General features: G+C 38.6%; 2 protein-coding genes and 2 pseudogenes across 2 annotated transcripts; all 4 read left to right on the top strand.

The window, feature by feature from the left end:
* The first annotated feature begins 228 nt into the window (after positions 1–228).
* Positions 229–2,579, top strand: LOC120277149 (annotated as a pseudogene).
* Positions 2,580–8,422: 5,843 nt separating this feature from the next.
* Positions 8,423–10,759, top strand: LOC120277150 (G-type lectin S-receptor-like serine/threonine-protein kinase At2g19130). Its single transcript, XM_039283902.1, has one exon. It carries the CDS (start codon positions 8,423–8,425, stop codon positions 10,757–10,759), a length of 2,337 nt encoding a protein of 778 aa, XP_039139836.1.
* A 3,170-nt stretch (positions 10,760–13,929) lies between these two features.
* On the top strand, positions 13,930–16,897 carry LOC120277848 (annotated as a pseudogene).
* A 2,403-nt stretch (positions 16,898–19,300) lies between these two features.
* On the top strand, positions 19,301–20,989 carry LOC120276692 (E3 ubiquitin-protein ligase CSU1-like). The gene is made up of 2 exons (XM_039283362.1): positions 19,301–19,666; positions 20,248–20,989. The coding sequence occupies exons 1-2, from the start codon at positions 19,428–19,430 to the stop codon at positions 20,924–20,926; spliced, it is 918 nt and encodes a 305-aa protein (XP_039139296.1). The 5' UTR covers positions 19,301–19,427; the 3' UTR covers positions 20,927–20,989.
* Positions 20,990–21,166: the final 177 nt, after the last annotated feature.

Below are 21,166 nucleotides of genomic sequence, written 5' to 3' on the forward strand. Positions count from 1 at the left end.
AAAAAATAAAAATAATAAAAGTCAAAAAATTTCTGGAGAATGGTGCCCGGCTGCCATTAAAGGGTTGGTCATACAAGCCCGTCAAAGACGGCTCAATGCGTAGTTTGCTTTGGGAGACATGAACTACTAGTATGTCTTATTTGCATATTATATATGTAGCTTTTGTCAGCATTCTTCAACATCACTTTACCCTCGAGCATTCTTGCCTTACCACAAAACTCCAAACACATGACTCCCAGACGTGCATTCCTTGCTTTCATGTTATCTATCGTCTCTTTGGCCATCTGTTCCTCGCATGCATTAGACTCCATCACCAGCAACCAATCCCTCTCTGGTGACCAGAGGCTGTTCTCCAAAGGTGGCAACTTTGTGCTTGGTTTCTTCTCTAAAGATAGCGCCTCTAGCAAATTCTACATTGGGACCTGGTATAAAAAAGTCCAAGAACTGACCCCTGTCTGGGTGGCTAACAGAGCCACCCCAGTCTCAGACATCGCCAAGGCTCGGCTTCATATATCCCAAGATGGTAACTTGGCTCTCCTAGACCAATCCAAGTCCCTCATATGGTCCACCAACGCCACCATCTCCTCCAATTCGTCCACAATTACTGTCCTCCTAGACAACGGGAACCTTGTCTTGAGAGACACTGAGAATTCTTCCAACGTCTTCTGGCAGAGCATTGAAAACCCAACCGATACTTGGCTCCCTGGGGGCAAGATTGCTTACAATAAAATAACTGGAGTAGGGCAGAGACTCATGTCATGGAAAAACTCTGAGAACCCAGCTCCAGGGTTATTCTCCCTCGTTTTACAGGAGAATGATCAGTACGTAATCCAGTGGAACATGAGCAAGACCTACTGGTTTTCAGGGCCCTGGGATGGTCATGCTACATTCAGACAAGTGCCCGAGATGACTTCAGGTTGTTCAGTAACTGATTGCAGGTATATTGTTAAATCCAAAGAGAAATACTTCACCTACAATCTCAAGAACAACGGAACCGCCCCTGTCATGGTTGTGATGGATGTCTCGGGGCAGATAAAGGCGATGATGTGGCAGGAAGTCAGCCAACAATGGACACATTTCTACACCGTGCCAGGCGCTCAATGTGACGTCACTAAATTTTGTGGCCCCTTCGGCAGCTGCAACGAGCAGAGGCAGCAGCACTGCAGTTGCGTGAAGGGATTCAGCCAGAGATCACCAAGAGACTGGGCTTTGACTGACTACAGTGGGGGCTGTGTCCGGGACACACCATTGCAGTACTGTGATGGCACTGGCTCAGATCACGTTGGTGAGAGAGATAAGTTTTTCCAGATATCCAGTGTGAGGTTGCCTGATGATGGCCAGAGTCTGCAAGTTGGTAGTAATGATGAATGTATGCAGGCTTGCTTGTGTAACTGCTCTTGCACTGCCTATTCTTATAATGGCACTGGTTGCAGTGTATGGTATGGTGATTTGTATAATCTCCAAGATGAATATGAAGGATCAGGTGGAGGAACTCTCTACCTCCGTCTAGCTGCTTCTGAGCTTCCAAGTCACCATAACAACAAAAGTGTTTCTGGTCTTGTTGCCGGTCTGGTAACTGCATCTTTGGCTTGTTTCGGGATCATGTTTATTCTGGTAACAATAAAGCAAAGGAGAAGAAGAGCTTTCAAGTTAGTTATGGGAGGCTTGGTGGCCTTCAGATACAGTGACTTGCAACGTGTGACCAAGAACTTCTCCGACAAACTGGGAGCCGGGAGCTTTGGTTCTGTTTTTAAAGGTGTGTTACCAGATTCAACTGCTATTGCTGTCAAGAAACTAGAAGGACTTCGTCAAGGTGAGAAGCAATTCAGAGCGGAGGTGAGCACGCTTGGGACCATTCAACATGTTAATCTAGTTCCTTTCCGGGGGTTCTGTGCTGAAGGGAAAGAAAGGTTGCTTGTTTTTGAGTATATGCCTAATGGTTCTCTGGATTCGCATCTCATTCATGGCAATGATAACGTCTTAGGCTGGTCCACTCGTTATCGAATTGCACTTGGAATTGCCAGAGGATTAGAGTACCTGCATGAAAAATGCAGAGAGTGTATCATCCATTGTGACATCAAAACCAGAGAACATACTTTTTGGATGCTGAGTTTAACCCAAAGGTGGCTGATTTTGGTCTTGCAAAGCTGCTTGGCAGGGAGTTTAGTCATGTGTTAACTAGCATGAGAGGAACCATTGGGTATCTGGCCCCAGAATGGATTACAGGATTAGCAATCACACCAAAGGCTGATGTTTATAGCTTTGGTATGATGCTATTGGAAATAATATCAGGAAAGAGAAACACAGAGCAATTAGCGGAGAGCGGAGATTATTATTTCCCTGCTCAGGCAGTAGTTAAAGTGAGAGAAGATATGGTTCAATGCTTGTTGGATGATAGATTGCAGGGAAACGCCAACATGGATGAACTAGTTATAGCTTGTAGAGTTGCTTGCTGGTGCATTCAAGGTTTGGAAAGTCAAAGGCCAACAATGGGGTTGGTTGTTCGGATGCTTGAAGGACTTACGGAGGTTAGCATTCCTCCAATTCCTAGTATTTTTCGGGCCCTAGTTATAAATTAGCAAATGTTTTATAGAAATAAGTAAAGCAGTTATTAATAAAAAAAAATTAGATATAAAATAAAGCTAGAATCCTAGTGGTTTTCGTTTTATTGTTTCTCTCCAGGTTTTGTAGGAGTTTGTTTGTACTGATCCAGTGTTAATGGAAGTAGTTTATCTACAATTTTTTTAAATAATAATAATAATAATAAAATAAAGCTAGAACTATTGCCACAATAAGCGGGGTTTATCTACATTTATTCAAAACAAAAAAAACAAAAACAATAAGCGTGTGATTTTGGTGAGTATTTCCTTTGTTTTGCTTTGTTATATATATATATATATATATATATGGATAAATAATAGCTTTATTGAAAGAAAAACAAACAAAGTACATAGAAGAAGTCCTCTCACCAAAAGTGAGGTACACAAAACAAAAGAAAATAAGAAGATAAAAGCAAGAAAATAAACAACAACTGGGCTGGTGAAGAACATCGTTGGGTAACACAGGCCGGCCCAGCCTGTTTGGTTTTTTTTTTTATCTTTTCTATTTTTTTTTATGGATGTTTTATTTTTCATATGGATGTTTTGTTTTTCAAAGTTAGCATAGTGTTTTATTTTGCTTTTGAAAGCGACAAACGCTATATATATACATTAAGGGAGTGCTCACAGGTCTAAAAGTGTTCATCCAACCTGCACACTATCACTTTAGTGTATGGAGTTTGGACATCAAATCTGCATCCACAATCAAAGATCGGCTACCACCACTACGCCACTGAGTGCCGAACTCGAGACCTCTTAAATATGTGATACACATTTTTTGTAGTGGGCCAATACTTTGAGTTCAGCTTCAGTCCAATACATTTTCTCTCCATTACTTTACAATATAAATTTAGATGTTTAATGCATGTTATATCTATGCTTTCAATGGCCAGGATTTAAACATAATTAATATCATTTTTCCAAGCATTAAAATCCAATTTAAATGTTAAACAAATTCTTCTATGTAAAAATTTGGTCTTTTATTCTTGCTCGTGGACTATGTATCATTGTTCCTTTATTAATTTGTGGTTCAAAAAAATTGGTATTTTATGTTTTTTTCTTTTTTTAGAATTTTTTTTTTTTAGGTAAATGTGGATAAACTACCGATTTATTGAAAAACTAAAGGACAACAGTACAGAAAGAAACAGTACAGAGAGCCCATCATCAGAAGTGAGAAAAGACAAATATTACAAAACAGAGGAGCAGCAAAGAACAATACTGAAAATAAACACTCGACCACGAAAGGAAACCACCGATTTATTTTTTAGAATATTAAAAAATAAATTTTATTATCTTCTGCCTCAATTGGACCAATTTTGTATTATAAAAAATCAACTTTATTTTTATTTTTATTTTTTTGAATAATAGGCGACAAGAGCCATTTTATATGAATATAAACAGTACCGAACAGTGTATGTATAGTACAATAATATAAGAATCCCGAATGAATTAAAAACAAAAGTATTATTGTTATTATTATTTTGACATATATTGATATCATTATTGAAAGAGGGTTACAACATGGTTAAATAGTGATGTGAAAAGAGGATATTAATAAAGTATAAACCCCGCCATTGAAAGCATATATATGTTATGCGTCAAACATCTAAATTTGTATTGGAAAGTCATGAAAGAAAGATGTTTTGGACTAGAACAGAACCCCAATACTATTGGGTTATAAACCCTTTGGTTGAGAAGTCTTGTTTGCTCTCATTTCTTTTTTGTTTTAATAAATTATGGTTTATCTATATTTTTAAAAAAAACTATTGCAATAATCAGCTCATCTTTAATGAGGATGGCCAAATTATATTTTACATTTTGATAAAATTTATATAAAACTATAAAAGAAAAAAAATAAAAACTTCGTCTTTGCATCCATAGCATGATATATATATTTTTCTCCTTAAACAATTTTTTAAAAATAAATATGAATAAACCAACTTTATTTAAAAAAAAAAAAACAAGAGTTACAAAATACAATACTTGAGTATATGATCCAATTGTGGTGGATAATGTATATGACATCCCAGAAACAATTTGCTAAGAAATCTTTTTTCCAAAATATCATAGTCGTAGATGAAATAGGACTTAGCTAGGTCCAGTGTTGGTCATTGTAACAATAGTCATCGTTTGACTAATGGAGATCAATTCTGTTAGTTTGATCTTTTCATACCTAGAAATTTTGATTATAATCACAATTGGTGGTAGCGTTTGAAATTAAAAACACGACTGACCTTATGAATAAATATCCACAAGCCATCATTCGTCCATGGGATCAATGGAAAACTTGTATCAAGATACATACTTTCCTTGTCAAGGTCAAGAAACAACAATTGGAAATGTAAGCAAACTAATAAAATTGCAGTCTATCATAATCCGCTGAATGGATGGATGCCAAAGCTCCACCATGAAATGGTCTGAATGAATACCTGTTTTTCAGTAAAATTTCATAATCACGAGAATGTCACAGAATATTGTGATAATTTATGAGATAATACATAATACTTTGAATGGGTCCTGATGATCAATCACGTCTCCAAAATAACAATTTAAGTATCAAATGCCTTATCCGAAATACACTCTATTGGCTTGTGGATTCAATAACTAGCAAGCGGTCACCAGTCATCTTGATTTTGAGAAATTGGATTTTCATGTTCCCATCTTTCTCTTCAAGATATTTTATTTCCAAGTTAATGCAAGAACAAGGTGAACAAAGTTGTGGTTTATCCACATTTATTTAAAAAAAAAACAAGGTGAAATTGACTGCTGAACTAGTCAGTCTCCACAAAAACACAAATATAAGTGTCTTGATGGAAATGTCTTTGAAGAAAGTTCCCAGTGTACAATCATTCACTTTCAAACAGTTAATTTCTGGCATCCAAAATCAAGTTTATCTTTCTTTTTTGATTCATGAGAAGTTGATTTATGAAACTTTTGTTTTACATACAGTCTTGATTGTGCATTTGGTATAATTTATTAAGTAATACTAAAAATACCCCGTCTTCAGTCTTCAGTAAAGAACTCCAGTTTATCCAAACAAAAAAATAAAAAAAATAAAAAATAAAAAATTGAGAAGGGAAAGAATATAAAAGAACTCCAGTATACTCCATTTATTTGTGCTTTGTTGATGCAGCGGACACCCAGTTCTTATCTAAGAACTCACAATAAACAAGAAAATTCAATTCAATTCATCGATTTTCTTTCACAAACCCTAAAATAAATTTTTATAGAAGTCTAGACTAAGGACAAAATAGTAAATAAAACTAAAATAATTACGGAATACTAGATAATTAAATAAAATTAAATAACTAATAAAACTAAGATAATTACAAAATACTAAGATAATTTAAAATCCTAAAAACATTAGACATAACTGTTTATCTATTTTTCAAAAAAAAAATTGGGCAACCCACAACTTGAAAATTTAAAAATAAAAAAATATTGACAAATAAAAAAAATTAAAAACTTAAGATATATAGAAATTTTTTTAAGGCAATAGGAAAAGTCCTTGTTATTATGTATAAAAAGCAAAAACATTTCGAATGATTGTTTTTGAAAAAGTGGATAAACCACATGCATTAAAAAAGAAAGAGTACAGACTGAAGTACAGACCACAAAAGCCACTACCCAAAAGGGTAAGGAAGGAAGAGAGACAACAAAACAACACAAGAACCACCAGGGGTGATCACAAAACCTACTGACCGAACAACGAGAAAAACAACAACCCTAGAGGAGAAGTCCTCTAGGGACAGACCAGACAATCATGCACTACACCACGCCAGTGTTCCGGAGGCTCTCAGGAGGGACACTTGGAGTCGGGTCCGCAGAGGAGAGGAACTCAAGGCTACGCTTAACCTTCGCCAAAGGTTCCTCCAATCTTGCCTTCTTGGAATCAGGAGCTGTAGACATCCAAAGAAGAATCACATGCTCAATTTTAACAATGATGGAAACAATTGGAATACAAGTAGAATTAAAGATGCGTGCATTTCTTTCAATCCAAATGTTCCAGGTGATTGCACGTGCAATCAAATCCCAGAGAAAAATGAGCGGTTTTTTAATGTTTTTTTCTCCATGTGCCCCACATGTCCTCAAACGAGGTAGGCACGCTTCTAAGGCCCAAGAGTTGGCTAAAAAAATTCCAAATATGGGAAGCCACATGGCACAAGACAAGAAGGTGATCAGCCGACTCAACATTAGAGTGGCAGAACACACAAGTGACCGAGTGAAAGAGATTACATCTGCGCTGAGCAAGATTTTATTATCTTGAGCACGCCAATTAAACAGATTTATTTTTTTCGGGCAATAGCCTTTAAGGATAATGAGGGTCCACCCACATCTTAAACCTCCATCATTCATAAAGTTATAGAACAATTTAACAGTGAAAGTCCCATTAGTCGTTAATTTCCAACGTTTGTTGTCTCTCGCCGGGTAATGGTTAGCATTGACCTGATTAATTAGATCCCAGGCAGAGGCAAATTCCTCCAACGGAATGGGCAGGTGTCTTCCTGCTAACTCCTTGATGGTGCAGTTCTTAAGATGAGCTAACTGGAAAAGATTCAACTAGATATCCGCCGGTGCACGCCCCTCTACCCAGCTATCAAGCCAAAACAGTGTAGAAGCGCCATCATGAATGATAGGAGTAATATTTTTCAGAAAAGCCGGTAAGACATGGAGAATACCATTCCAGAAAAAGGATCTTCTAGCACAGTGCTTTGGTAAATATTCCAAGAAGGGAAACTCCGAAAATAATTAGCTCGGAAGACCAACTCACCACACCACTATTGATCATTGATAATTTTCCACCTTTGGGAATGATTGTTACTTCACATAAAAAGACGATTCCCTGGAGAATGGTGTAGAGTTGACAAGAAACAGTTCTTTTTTTACAAGAGGAGCTACAATACTAAGTAGCTAATAATAATTTTTTCTTAAAAAAAAGTTGATAAATTACATTTTTGGGAGTGTGAGTAGTGATTGTGTGCGGGTGGTCCAAGCACCCATGTGTGCACGGGCCCCACTCCCACTTACTCCGCCGAGGCTTGTGCACACCCCTACCTTTCTTAGCGGTTAGGCCACTCATCTTGGCAAAAACATGGTCTAGAAGAAGATGATAATGCATCACACATAATTGAAATAAAGTGACTAGAAAGTCGAAAGGTTGAGGAAGGTATTCCCTGATTTTGCACTTCTTCATACCAGCATGCTCCAGTGTAGCTTTTAAATTAATCTGAAAAATCTGCTGCATGTTCACCTTCTTTTTCCCAAAAACAAGCTCACATTTGGCTTTCCAGATGGCCTACGAGCACGTAACCATCAAATATTTAAAATTTTGATTCCCCATCTGGGTTTGCCAGTTCATAAGGAGCCAGGACCCTTCAACAAAAGAGTCAATACCCTCCAGCTGCACCCCTGCAAAGGAACTCACCAGCTCCCAGCATTTTCTACTCACCCGGCATTTCCAAATGGCATGATCATCACTTTCTTCCATCAACTCACAAAAAGAACACATCGGCAAAGGCCCAATGTTCATATTGTAAAAGAAGTTAAATGTAGGAGTTCTTCTATGTAACAACCTCCACATGAAGAATTTAACACCTGTGTTACATGAGTCTCCACAATTTATTCCAAGAGCTGACAAGAAAGGGTTGGCCATAGAAGCCCGTCAAAGACTCTCAATGTGTAGTTTTCCTCTGGAGACATGAACTACAAGTCTACAAATATGTCTTATTTGCATACTTCTTCAATAATAAATATGTTACTTTTGCCATCATTCTTCAACACCACTTACCCTCAAGCATTCTTGCCATATCACCAAACTCCAAACCATGACTCCCAGAAATGCATTCCTTGTTCTTATGTTTTCTATCATCTCTTTCGCCATAATCTGTTCCTCCCATGCATCAGACTCCATCACCAGCAACCAATCCCTGTCTGGTGACCAGAGGCTCTTCTCCGTAGGTGGTAACTTTGTGCTTGGTTTCTTCTCCAAAGATGAATCCTCTAGCAAATTCTACATCGGAATATGGTACAAAAGAGTCTCAGAGCTGACCCCTATTTGGGTGGCCAACAGAGCCACCCCAGTCTCAGACATTACCAAGTCTCTGCTTCATATCTCCAAAGACGGTAACTTGGCTCTGCTTGAACAATCCAAGTCCCTCATATGGTCAACCAACGCCACCATATCCTCCAATTTTTCCACAGCTGCTGTCCTCCAAGACAACGGGAACCTCATCTTGACAGACGCTGACAACTCCTCTAACATCTTCTGGCAGAGTTTCGATAACCCAACTCATATTTGGTTTGCTGGAAGCAAGATTAAATTAAACCAGAGAATCATTTCATGGAAGAACTCTGAGGACCCAGCTCCAGGATTATTCTCAAACGTGCTACAGGAGGATACTCAGAACGTACTCCAGTGGAACATGAGCCAGACCTACTGGACTTCAGGGCCCTGGAATGGCCACATATTCACTGGATTGCCAGAGATGACGTCAAATTACCCGTTTAAGCTTACCCGTGTTATTAACTCTGAAGAGAGCTACTTCACCTTCACCCTCGTGGGCAACGCCTTAGGTCCTTTTGTTTATAAGATCGATGTCTCGGGCCAGATGAAGGCGATGATGTGGATTGAATCCACCAAAAACTGGACTTCGGTCTTCGTCGTGCCAGACAACCAGTGTAACGTCACTAAATTCTGTGGGCCCTTCGGCAGCTGCAACGAGCAGAGGCAGCAGCACTGCAGTTGCTTGAAGGGATTCAGCCAAAGATCACTCAAAGATTGGGCTTTGAGTGACTATAGCGGAGGCTGTGTCCGGGCCACACCATTGCAGTACTGTGATGGCACTGGCTCAGATTACGTTGGTGAGAGAGATAAGTTTTTCCAGATGTCCAGTGTGAGATTGCCTGATGATGGCCAGAGTCTGCTAGTTGGTAGTGACGATGAATGTATGCAGGCTTGCTTGTACAACTGCTCTTGCACTGCCTATTCTTATAATGGCACAAGTTGCACTGTATGGTATAGTGATTTGTATAATCTTCAAGATCAATATGAAGGATCAGGTGAAGGAACTCTCTACCTCCGTCTAGCTGCTTCTGAGCTCCCAAGTCACCACAAGAAAGGAAGTGTTTCTGGTCTTGTTGCCGGTCTGGTAGCTGCATCTTTGGTTTGTTTCGGGATCCTCTGTATTCTGGTAACATTAAGGAGAAGGAGAAGAAGAGCTTTCAAGTTAGTTATGGGAGGCTTGGTGGCCTTCAGATACAGTGACTTGCAACGTGTGACCAAGAACTTCTCCGACAAACTGGGAGCCGGGAGCTTTGGTTCTGTTTTTAAAGGTGTGTTACCAGATTCAACTGCTATTGCTGTCAAGAAACTAGAAGGACTTCGTCAAGGTGAGAAGCAATTCAGAGCGGAGGTGAGCACGCTTGGGACCATTCAACATGTTAATCTAGTTCCTTTCCGGGGGTTCTGTGCTGAAGGGAAAGAAAGGTTGCTTGTTTTTGAGTATATGCCTAATGGTTCTCTGGATTCGCATCTCATTCATGGCAATGATAACGTCTTAGGCTGGTCCACTCGTTATCGAATTGCACTTGGAATTGCCAGAGGATTAGAGTACCTGCATGAAAAATGCAGAGAGTGTATCATCCATTGTGACATCAAACCAGAGAACATACTTTTGGATGCTGAGTTTAACCCTAAGGTGGCTGATTTTGGTCTTGCAAAGCTGCTTGGCAGGGAGTTTAGTCATGTGTTAACTAGCATGAGAGGAACCATTGGGTATCTGGCCCCGGAATGGATTACAGGATTAGCAATCACACCAAAGGCTGATGTTTATAGCTTTGGTATGATGCTATTGGAAATAATATCAGGGAAGAGAAATAGAAAGCAATTAGCGGAGAGCGGAGATTATTATTTCCCTGCTCAGGCAGTAGTTAAAGTGAGAGAAGATATGGTTCAATGCTTGTTGGATGATAGATTGCAGGGAAACGCCAACATGGATGAATTAGTTATAGCTTGTAGAGTTGCTTGCTGGTGCATTCAAGGTTTGGAAAGTCAAAGGCCAACAATGGGGTTGGTTGTTCGGATGCTTGAAGGAATCACCGAGGTTAGCATACCTCCAATTCCTGGTATTTTTCGCGGCCTGGGTATCGATGCGGATGAGTAGCAAATATTTTATAGAAATAAATAACCGTATTATTAATAAAAAAAAAGTTAGATACAAAATAAAGCTGGAACTGATCCCAGGCCTAGGTACTATTTATTGGGTTCAGATGGTCTCATGAGAGAGATAGTGTATCTCTTTCCAAGTTGCATGGCAAGAGGTCTTTTAAGTCACCTATGGCTCACCCCAGAAAATTGTTAATCCACTATAATTGGTGCACCTTTGCATCTGCTTGTCTCTTGACAATGCTTATCGTTTTTATAAAAAAATAAATAAATACATAATGTTGGAACTATTACTACAACAAGCAAGTGATATTGATGAGCTAGTATTGCTTTTGTTTTGCGTTGGTCTCTTCTCTCCTTTCCATTTCTGATTTTCTTGTGTTGCTACTTCTGATAAATGTTTTTCATTTCACTTGTGTTACGTAATCGAGAACCATATATTATTATTGTTTTTTTAATAAAGTGGATAAACCACAACATTATTGAAAAAAGCATAAAGAAACAGGACAGACGCGGAAAAGAAAAACATCCACTAAGAAAGAAACAAATATACTAAAATTCTCACCTGGGGTGAGGAACACAAACAACATAACAGCAAAAATAAAACACAGAAAGGAGGAAGCTGGCCCGACGAAAACTACCATCTGATAACACAGTTCTGCCCGAGCTGCGAGAAGGAGAATAGTACTCCCGATCTAGGTGGCGCTCTATATCGCCGATGTGATCTGCAATTCTTGCACTCATGAAGCTGAGGGAGCTCTTGATTCTCTGAAAGGCTTCAAGGTTAGCTTGTTGATGAGACTCTGAAGCTACGAAAAGCTAAGAGAGAAGTATATTAGCAATCTTAAAAAACACAAAGTAAATGGTGATTAGTTTAATTGAAAAATGCGATTATTCCATTCTAGCCAAATATTCCAGATAAATCTCAAACTCGAACTTGAAACTCGAAACCTCTTAAATATTTCATGTTTGTTTTTTGAAATTGAGCCAATACCGTTAGGTTATAAGCACTTTGGTTGCGTAGTTTTGTTTGTATTTTTTGTTTTTGTTTCATAATTCATGATTTATCCACATTTAAAAAAGTAAAAACTATTAACTTTGTAATAAACAGCTTATCTTCCATTAAGACAAGGCAAATAATATTTTATATTTTGATAAATTTTATATAAAACCATAAAAGGAAAAAAAAAACATTCATCTTTGCATCCATTACCTGATATATTTATTTATTATTTAAAAAAAATAAGTAAACCATATTCATTGAAAATAATATATATATATATAAACAAATACTATTTAAATAAAATAATAAACCAAATTTATTTAATAAAAAAAAGGTTACAACATAAGGTGCTTGTTTGCTATATCACAGAAATTCAAAAACAATGGACCACCTTCTTATTCACTGTGATTTCTCTAGGCACATCTGAAATTTTTTCACGCAAAACTTAAATTTCCAATCGCCACCCATTTCCCTCTCAAAGGTTTGGATCTCTTGGATTCCATCTTTAGATGTGCGTCAACGCACTTTTTGGGACCTTCTTCTCAGAGCCATTTTTTGGAATCTTTGGCTGAAAAGAAACAATCGTATTTTCAATTACAAGTTTCTTTCTCCTTCCTCTATTATGTGTAAAACTGCTCATTTGTTACTTGCCTGGATTTCTACAGCTAAAGACCTGTCTCAGCTACTTGCCTGGATTTTTGTGCCATATAGGTCGATCTCACCAGCATCAGGACACTTTTGCAGCCTCAGGAGTGATCCTCCTTCACCCGACTGAGAAGACCTCTGTCGCCTTTTGGTGGACTTCGTCATCTCGGTCTTCGGTTATTTTTTAGTTGTCTGTTGTTGTACTTTTTCCTAATGGTGCATCACCCCTGGTGATGTCTTCTTTATTTCCTGTTTTTCTTCTTGTTTCTTCCTGTGTTGTTTCTTTTTTTGCTTTCTTTGTTATTTTTGTTTATGTCTGGTTGTTTGTTCCCATTTGATTTTTCTAATAAATTCATGGTTCATCCATTTTACTCAATATATATATATATATATATATATATATATAAAAGGTACTTGCGTATAAGATACAATTATGGTGGATAATATATGACACCGTAAAAGCAATTTGTGAAGAAATTTTTTATCTAAAGTGGCGCAGGCATGGATTGAAATAGGGCTTAGTTAGGTCCAGTGTTGGTCATCGTAACTATAGTCATCATTTGGCTATGAAAATCAACTCCGTTAGTTTGATCTTTTCATACCTAGAACAACTAACCTGATGAATAAATTTTTTTTTAAAAGGTGGATAAATCATATTCATTAAAAAAGAGAAGTATAGATCGACACAAAAAGGCCCCAACCAGGACTATAACAGAAGGAAAAAAACAAAAACAAAAAAAAACAAACAACAAGCAACTGAACCACCAGGGGTGGCCCAAGACAGGAATCGGAGTACATAAACTCTAGAGGAGCCTCTAGAAAAGAAAAGACTTTCGTCAACTATCCCTCACCAGAGTCAGGGGGGACACTTGGCGCCGTATCCCTAGATGTGAGAAACTCAAGACTACGCTTGATTTTCGCCATTGGCTCTTCAATCTTTGCTTTCTTTGAGTCAGGGGCTGCAATTAACCACAAAAGAATTATATGATCAATTTGAATGAATATCCACAAGCCATCATTCATCCATGGGATTAATGGAAAACTTGTATAAAGATACATACTTTCCATGTCAAGGTCAAGAAACAACAATTGGAAATATAAGCAAAACTAAAAAACTTGGAGACTATCATAATCAGCTGAATGGATGGATGCCAAAGCTCCACCATGAAATCATCTGAATGGATACCTGTTTTTCAGTAAAATTTCATAATCACGTGAATGTCACAGATTGTGACAATTTATGAGATAATGAAATGAAAATGTGTCTATTATAGAATTCCATAATATCTTTGAATGGGTCCTGATGATCAATCACATCTCCATAATAACAATTTAAGTATCAAATACATAACCCGAAATACACTCTATTAGCTTGTGGATTCAATAATTAACCAACAAGTCACCGGTCGTCTTGATTGTGGGACGTTGGATTTCCATGTTCCCATCTTTCTCTTCAAGATATTTTATTTTCCAAGTTGATGAAAGACTTGGGCAAAATTGACCGCTGAACTAGTCAATAGTCTCCACAAAAACACAAATTCAAGTGTCTTGCTAGAAATGTCTTTGAAGAAAATTCTCAGTGGACAATCAATGAGCACTCTCAAATATCTTCCGGCATCCAAAATCAAGTTTATCTTTCTTTTTTGATTCATGAGAATTTGATTTATGAATCCAGTAACATTAATTACATCCCCTCCACCAATCCAATCTATTATCACCTCTTGTTTATCCACTAACCCAATTCCATATCTCGTCCAAGATTCCTTGTCTTCAGATTATGGCTTTAAGAAATACAACGTTTCATTATCTTCTTCTCTTTCTCCAGTTATGCCTGACCATCTGCATCTCCTCTGCATTAAACTCTATTAGCACCAACCAAACATTGTCTGGAGAACAGCAGCTCACCTCAGAAGCTGGCAACTTTACACTGGGCTTCTTCACAAAATCCAACTCTTCCAGCAAGTTTTACATAGCATATGGTACTCCAGGGTCTCAAAGCTCAACCCTGTCTGGGTGGCAAACAGAGCCATCCCAATCTCAGACAATAGCAAGTCAGTGCTCCAGATCTCCCAAGATGGCAACTTGATCCTCCTAAACCAAGATAAGTCCCTCATATGGTCCACAAACGTCACCATCTCCTCCAACTCCACTGTTGCTATTCTTGGAGATGATGGGAGCCTCGTTTTGAGAGATGAGAACAACTCTTCCAAGGTTTTCTGGCGAAGCATTGAAGACCCAACAGACACATGGCTTCCTGGAGGCAAGATTGTCTTCAATAAAACAACTGGAGTGAGCCAGAAGCTCATTTCATGGAAGAACTCTGAGAACCCAGCTCCTGGGATCTTCTCCCTTGAGTTAGATCCTGTGGGACGCCAATATCTGCTCAAATGGAATGGGACTGAGACCTACTATAATACAGGGGCCTTGGAATGGCAAGATTTTTTCCGGAGTTCCAGAGATGAGGAAAAGTTACATCTATGACTTCAACTATGAAGATGATCCTCAGCAAAGCTACTTCATTTATTATGTCAATGGTAGCAGCATGATCAGTAGATTCATTATGGATGTCTCTGGACAGATCAAGATGCTGAATTGGATAGACATCAGTCAAGAATGGATTGAGTTCTGGGCCAAAGCCAAAAAAACGCCGTGCGAAGTCACCAGGCTGTGCGGGGATTTTGGTAGCTGCACTGAGCAAACGGATCAATATTGCAGTTGCCTCACGGGTTTCAGTCCAAACTCAGAAGAGGATTGGAATTTGAGTGATCACAGTGGTGGGTGCAAGAGGAACATTCAACTGCAGTGTAGTAGCAATAATAGCTCAACCAATGTGGAACCAGATAAGTTTTTCCAGATGTCAAGCGTGAAGCTACCTGTTAATGGCCAACCTTTGCAAGTTGGAGGTGAAGATGAATGTGAGCTAGCTTGTTTGAGTAACTGTTCCTGTACTGCATATTCTTATAGTACTAATTGCACAGTATGGTACGGAGAGTTGATTAATCTCCAAGATCAGTATAGCGAGTCAGATGCAGGAACTCTTCAGCTCCGTCTAAATGCTGCTGAGCTTCCAAGTAGTAAAAGCAAGAAAGGAACTAAAGGAATAATTCTTGGGGTGGTTGTTGGTGCTGTTGCAGCTTGTTTGGTTTGTGTGGCTTTGCTTTGGATTCTGATTTGGAGAAGAAAAAAAGAAGTAAACTTATTACTGCTTCAAAGCTTGTGGAGGGGACACTGACGACATTCAGGTACATTGAATTGCAACGTATCACCAAGAACTTCTCAGAAAAAGTTGGGCGTTGGAGGATTTGGTTCAGTGTTCAAAGGAGTGTTGCCAGATTCAACTGCCATAGCTGTCAAGAAACTGGCAGGGCTTTCTCAAGGGAGAAGCAGTTTAGAACAGAGGTGAGCACCATTGGGACAATTCAGCATGTTAATCTTGTTCGTCTTCGTGGGTTTTGCTCCGAGGATTCCGAAAGATTGCTTGTCTATGATTACATGCCAAATGGATCTCTTGATGCTCATTTGTTGCACAACACTAGTGATGTTTTGAGTTGGAGCACAAGGTATCAAATTGCGCTAGGAACTGCCAGGGGATTAGCTTATCTCCATGAAAAGTGCAGAGATTGCATCATACACTGTGATATTAAGCCAGAGAACATTCTCCTGGACGATTCCTTTGTTCCAAAAGTGTCTGATTTTGGACTAGCAAAGCTTATGGGCAGGGACTTCAGCAGAGTTTTGACTACTATGAGAGGAACCAGAGGTTATCTTGCGCCAGAGTGGATTTCTGGCGTGCCTATCACTCCCAAAGCTGATGTTTATAGCTATGGAATGATGCTTTTTGAAATTATATCAGGCAGGAGAAACACAGAGCAAGTGGAAAAAGAAGGCGCTGCTGTTTTCTTTCCCAGAGTGGCTGCTAGAAAACTCATTGAAGGGGAGGTTCTCAGTTTGTTAGATCCCAGGTTGGGAGGAGAGACCAATGAGGAAGAGGTCATCAGAGCATGCAAAGTAGCTTTCTGGTGTATTCAGGATGATGAGGCTTTAAGGCCTACAATGGGGCTGGTGGTACAGATTCTGGAGGGTATCCTAGAGGTTAACATGCCTGTCATTCCAAGGTCACTTGAGGTTCTTTCAGAGGATGATAAGAACATTGTTTTCTTCTCCGATTCGTCATCAAGTCACACTCCTCAAATGAATTCTGCTACTTCAAATAGTTCCCAAACTAAAAGCACATCATCAGCAAGGTCTTTGACTGGTGAGGAATAAGGATTTTTGCAGAGCTTCTTAGTATTTGCACGCTGCTCAATCAGATAGATCCCTGGTTGTATTATGATGTAATTGAGAGTTGTTTAGATTTCTGTGATTTGGTTCCTGGCAGTGGCAGCCATATGAAGAGCTATGTAATCAAATGTAAATGATTTTATTTTAAATAAGGCTCATGCTTATTTTCAAGGAAGCAATAAAAGAACTTTCTCTGGGAGGCTTTCACTTGTTGCACTTATTGTTAATTTGCCTCTGTACTTTATCTCTCTAATGCATCGTGGTTTATCCACTTTAACAGTAAAAATTACAAGCAGCCAGGGAAAAAAAACTAGAAAAGCTACAGAGGACAAGTTGAGAAAAGGAACTCAGGGGGTAGATCCTGTTGGGACGCAGTGGCTTAGGACCATAGTCCCACATCGCCTGTGGGAGACGCTTCCCTCTAGTTGATATACTACCACCAACCCTTCCCTCAGAATCGCTAGCATGGTAAGCTTAGTGCATGGGCCCCTGCTCTTAATACTAGTATCGTAGCTATGGCTAGGGATCTTGGGTCCCACATCCGCTGTGGGCCAGGGGGTGTCGGGACTGATAGCTTAGGACTATAGTCCCCACATCGCCTGGGGAGACGCTTCCTCTAGTTGATATACTACCACCAACCCTTTCTCAGAATCAGCTAGGGTTATGGAAGTTAGAGTGGTGAGTCACTGCCTTAACAGATCCAACTTTTTGGCTAATTCCATTATCCAACTAGGGAGCTGCATTCCCTTTGTGAAAGATTGAGGCCTGGATTATGACGCTCAAAGATTGCTAGAGCATCCACTTCGGTTATGGGAAAGTGAGAAAGATGGCCTCAGAGGTTGTCATAAGAATCTTTTAATCTCACTTTCTGATACTTTTGCTCTCGTCTCTCATGAAAATGGTTGTATTTTGGCATAAAATAAGATATTATATTGACTTAGGCTGAATATATATACATATTTTCAAAGAGGACAAGTTCCTAGTTAATTAGTCAAAGAATGTATGTGGAGTAAATGCAAAGAGCTTTCTCACCTTCAGTCATTGAGAACCGCACAAGTAGCTTAAACTCCTTTGGAAGTAATACTTCTACATGACTTTCGAACTCACTCCGCTTTCCCCCTCTCTCACAAGATCCATGTTAGTGCAACTAACCACCGGATGGCTTTGACTATATATAAGTTTTGATATTTATTTTTTTTTTGAAAAAAATGGATAAACCATAAATTTATTAAAAATGAGCAAACAAGGAGAAACAAAGTACGAAAGATAAGACAACAAACAAAGAAATAAAGCAGGAAACTGCTATTCCCACCCGGGATAAGGAGAACAGAGTACATAGAAAGCAAATAAGGTGAAGGAAAGGGAAGAGCAATCTGAAGCCGGCGAAGTCAGCCATCTAGAGACGCAGGCCAACTCAGATAAGAAAGAAACGAACTACTCCTGAATATTGTACCTCAAACATCTTGACTTAAACTATTGTTTTGAACATTTTGTTGAAACGGAATAATCATATTTTTAATTCTAAATTTCTTTTATGAAAATTCTAAATTGTTTTTTTTGTCAAATTTGATTAATATTTTTTTTTATTATTATAAAGTGAATAAACCATAAATGCATTAAAACTAAAAAAAATAAATATAAAGTACAAAGTACAAAGTACAAAATAAAAATAAGTACATACATAATAAAGAAAAACGTAGCAAAATTCCAAAGTCCACTAATGATGGATACATCAAAATAAATAAATAAAGACTCCTATGAGTTGAGAGGATCTCCTCCTAATGTACCACAGATTGGGACAAGATTATGCACTAGCCGATCATCACGAGGGAACTATCGTCGAGGTATACCACTCATCATGCATAGAAAGTCTTGTCAAGTGAATACTCCTCTTTACTATAGCAATTGAACCCTCCAACATCTACCTTTTTAATTGCAAAAAGCTGCAAACACCGGAAAAAGAAACATATTACTTTCAAAATTAAGGAAGATAATGCTAATGTTTTAGAGTTGAATATGCATGCATTTCTTCTAAGCAAAACCAGACAATAGCTTTGACTAGCAAGGACTACAACCATCTATATTCAAATTAATCATATGTTTCTACTCTAGCTTTTCTGCAATCCTTAAGATGGACAGGACTAGAATGTCCACAGTGAAAAGAAAGCCTTCAATTCCTAAGAGTCTCACATGAGTGATTTTGGGATTCGACAACCAACACCAGTCCAACTAATCTCTGATCTCATCATCAGTTATGCCACTGGGATTGATGACACCACCTTATCAATCTCCACTTCTAATAAGCAATGTACTTCTATGTTTTTCTATATGTTTTCATGTGCTTTTAAACAAAAATAAAATAAAAACATAATGTGTCGAAAAAGGTGGATAAAACCACTTCAATTAAAAACAGGGAAAGAAAAGTCTACAACACTTCTAACCATAATATGCATAATATGCCATTTCTATAATATACTTTGATTAAATTGAAATTCAAAATAATATTTTATTTTGAGTCTGATCAAATTTTGTTATTTAAAAAATAAATAACACAATATATCAATATATATATACACGCACACTAGACTCGACGCGCTTGTTATAAATTGATTCGGGTCCCAGCGTCTGAATCCAGTACATGCGTCTCTTATTTTGAGACGACGGAACGAGGAAATTAGGGTTAGGGTTTCGCAATCGAGATCCAGATCTTTGATTTCTAGGGTTCCGGTGTGGAAGGATGCCGCAGAGGCACTCGAAGAATAACAATGATCTCGCTTTCTTCACGTACGATGAAAAGCGGAAGCTCGGGTATGGCACGCAGAAGGAGCGCCTCGGCAAGGACTCCATCAAGCCCTTCGATGCTTGTTGCCTCTGCCTCAAGCCCTTCATTGATCCCCTTTGCTGCCCTAAAGGTCACGTCTTCTGCAAGGAGTGCATCCTCGAGTGCCTTCTCGCTCAAAAGAAGGACATCAAGAGGTTGTTCTTCTCTTTGATTGTTCTCCTTATTTCCCACTCCAATTTTTTTCCCTTTTTTTGTTAATTAATGTTATGTGCAAGCTAAAAATTTGAGTATTGTGTTGATTTCTATAATTTAGCTGGCAAAATTTGCTATTTTGTGTTAACACTACTTGTGATTGGACTTTTTGTTAGAGAATTGAAATTATTGAGAATTGGAAGATAGAACTCTTTATTAACTTATAATAATTTAGATTGTTTTCTGTTTGCAGGTAGTTCCCTAGTTTTCTCTTTCTTTCAAGGATTTTTTTTTTTCTCCAAAGTCTATGGTTTGAAATAGGTTTTGGTTAACCTTGAAAAGGAAATAACTGTATTCCATGCTGTTAGGTTTTTACTTGGTGCCTTAAATTGCAATATCTTGTTTCTGGTCAGATGGATAACCTTGTAAATATCTTGTTTGATTTTTAGTTGCTTATGTTTGCTTTGAACATCTTGATCATTACTTTGTAAAGATTTGATCCCTATGCTTAAACTGATCAATGCTCCTTTTCATATTTTCTTGATGTTCTGTTTCGCTTGAATCTTTACTGTAATACAACCAGGAAACTAGCTGCACATGCTGCCCAACAGAAACAAGAGAAAGAGGAGGAGGAGGAGAAATTGATGCTGAAGAAAGCCCGTGAACTTGAGGCTTTTGATCAGCAGAATCATGGGGCTGTCCCACAATACAATGGCAAGAGCCACATTAGTGATAAGAATGGTTTCCATGGAGCAAACAGTGTGAGGGTAACGTCCTATGAAGAGGAAGCTCTCCGCAACATGAAAGCCTTCTGGCTACCCTCTGCTACACCTGAAGCTCCTGTGAAAATCGATGCTCCATCTACCAGCACAATATGCCCAGAAGGCAAAGAGAAGCTCACATTGAAAAGCCTCTTCCCAATCTACTTAACAGATGAAAGCAATGGACAAACGAAAAAATCCAAGTCTCTGGAGAACAATTTTATCTGCCCCAGTTGCAAAGTTACTATCACAAACACGACAACCCTCGTGGCGATTAGCACATGTGGTCATGTTTTCTGCAAGAAGTGCTCGGATAGGTTTCTAGCTGTGGATAAGGTATGCTTGGTGTGCAACAAGGAGTGCAAAGAGAGGCACCTTGTCACTTTGGAGAAAGGAGGGACTGGGTTTGCTGGTCATGGGGATCACTTACAGGCATCTGACTTTAAACATCTGGGAAGTGGTTCAGGACTTGGACTGGTGAGGCCAGCGACAAAGACTTGAATTTTAAATGCATGAGCAAGAATTATAGGAAGGATGTCTGAGTTGATTGTTTACTCCATACGGTGGTTTGAGGTCCTTAATATTTTGTGCTTTTGTTGTATCGAGTTTGTTTCCTGGAAGATGTTACTTTGGATCCTTTCCATTTCATGTATAAAGATTCTCATCTATCTTATTGAAGCATATTTGCTGGCTTTTCCCTATTTTGTTGACATTGAACATCGTTAATATAACAAACTAATG

The sequence above is a fragment of the Dioscorea cayenensis genome, chromosome 15 (assembly GCF_009730915.1).
Source record: "Dioscorea cayenensis subsp. rotundata cultivar TDr96_F1 chromosome 15, TDr96_F1_v2_PseudoChromosome.rev07_lg8_w22 25.fasta, whole genome shotgun sequence".
In the NCBI taxonomy this organism is placed as follows: Eukaryota; Viridiplantae; Streptophyta; class Magnoliopsida; order Dioscoreales; family Dioscoreaceae; genus Dioscorea; species Dioscorea cayenensis.

What these genes read in the sequence shown, in the direction of transcription:
- LOC120277150 (XM_039283902.1), top strand. Translation starts at nt 8,423, where the DNA reads ATGACTCCCAGAAATGCATTCCTTGTTCTTATGTTTTCTATCATCTCT.
- LOC120276692 (XM_039283362.1), top strand. Translation starts at nt 19,428, where the DNA reads ATGCCGCAGAGGCACTCGAAGAATAACAATGATCTCGCTTTCTTCACG. An exon ending in CAAAAGAAGGACATCAAGAG is followed by an intron (nt 19,667 to 20,247) that starts GTTGTTCTTCTC and finishes TAATACAACCAG; the next exon opens with GAAACTAGCTGCACATGCTG.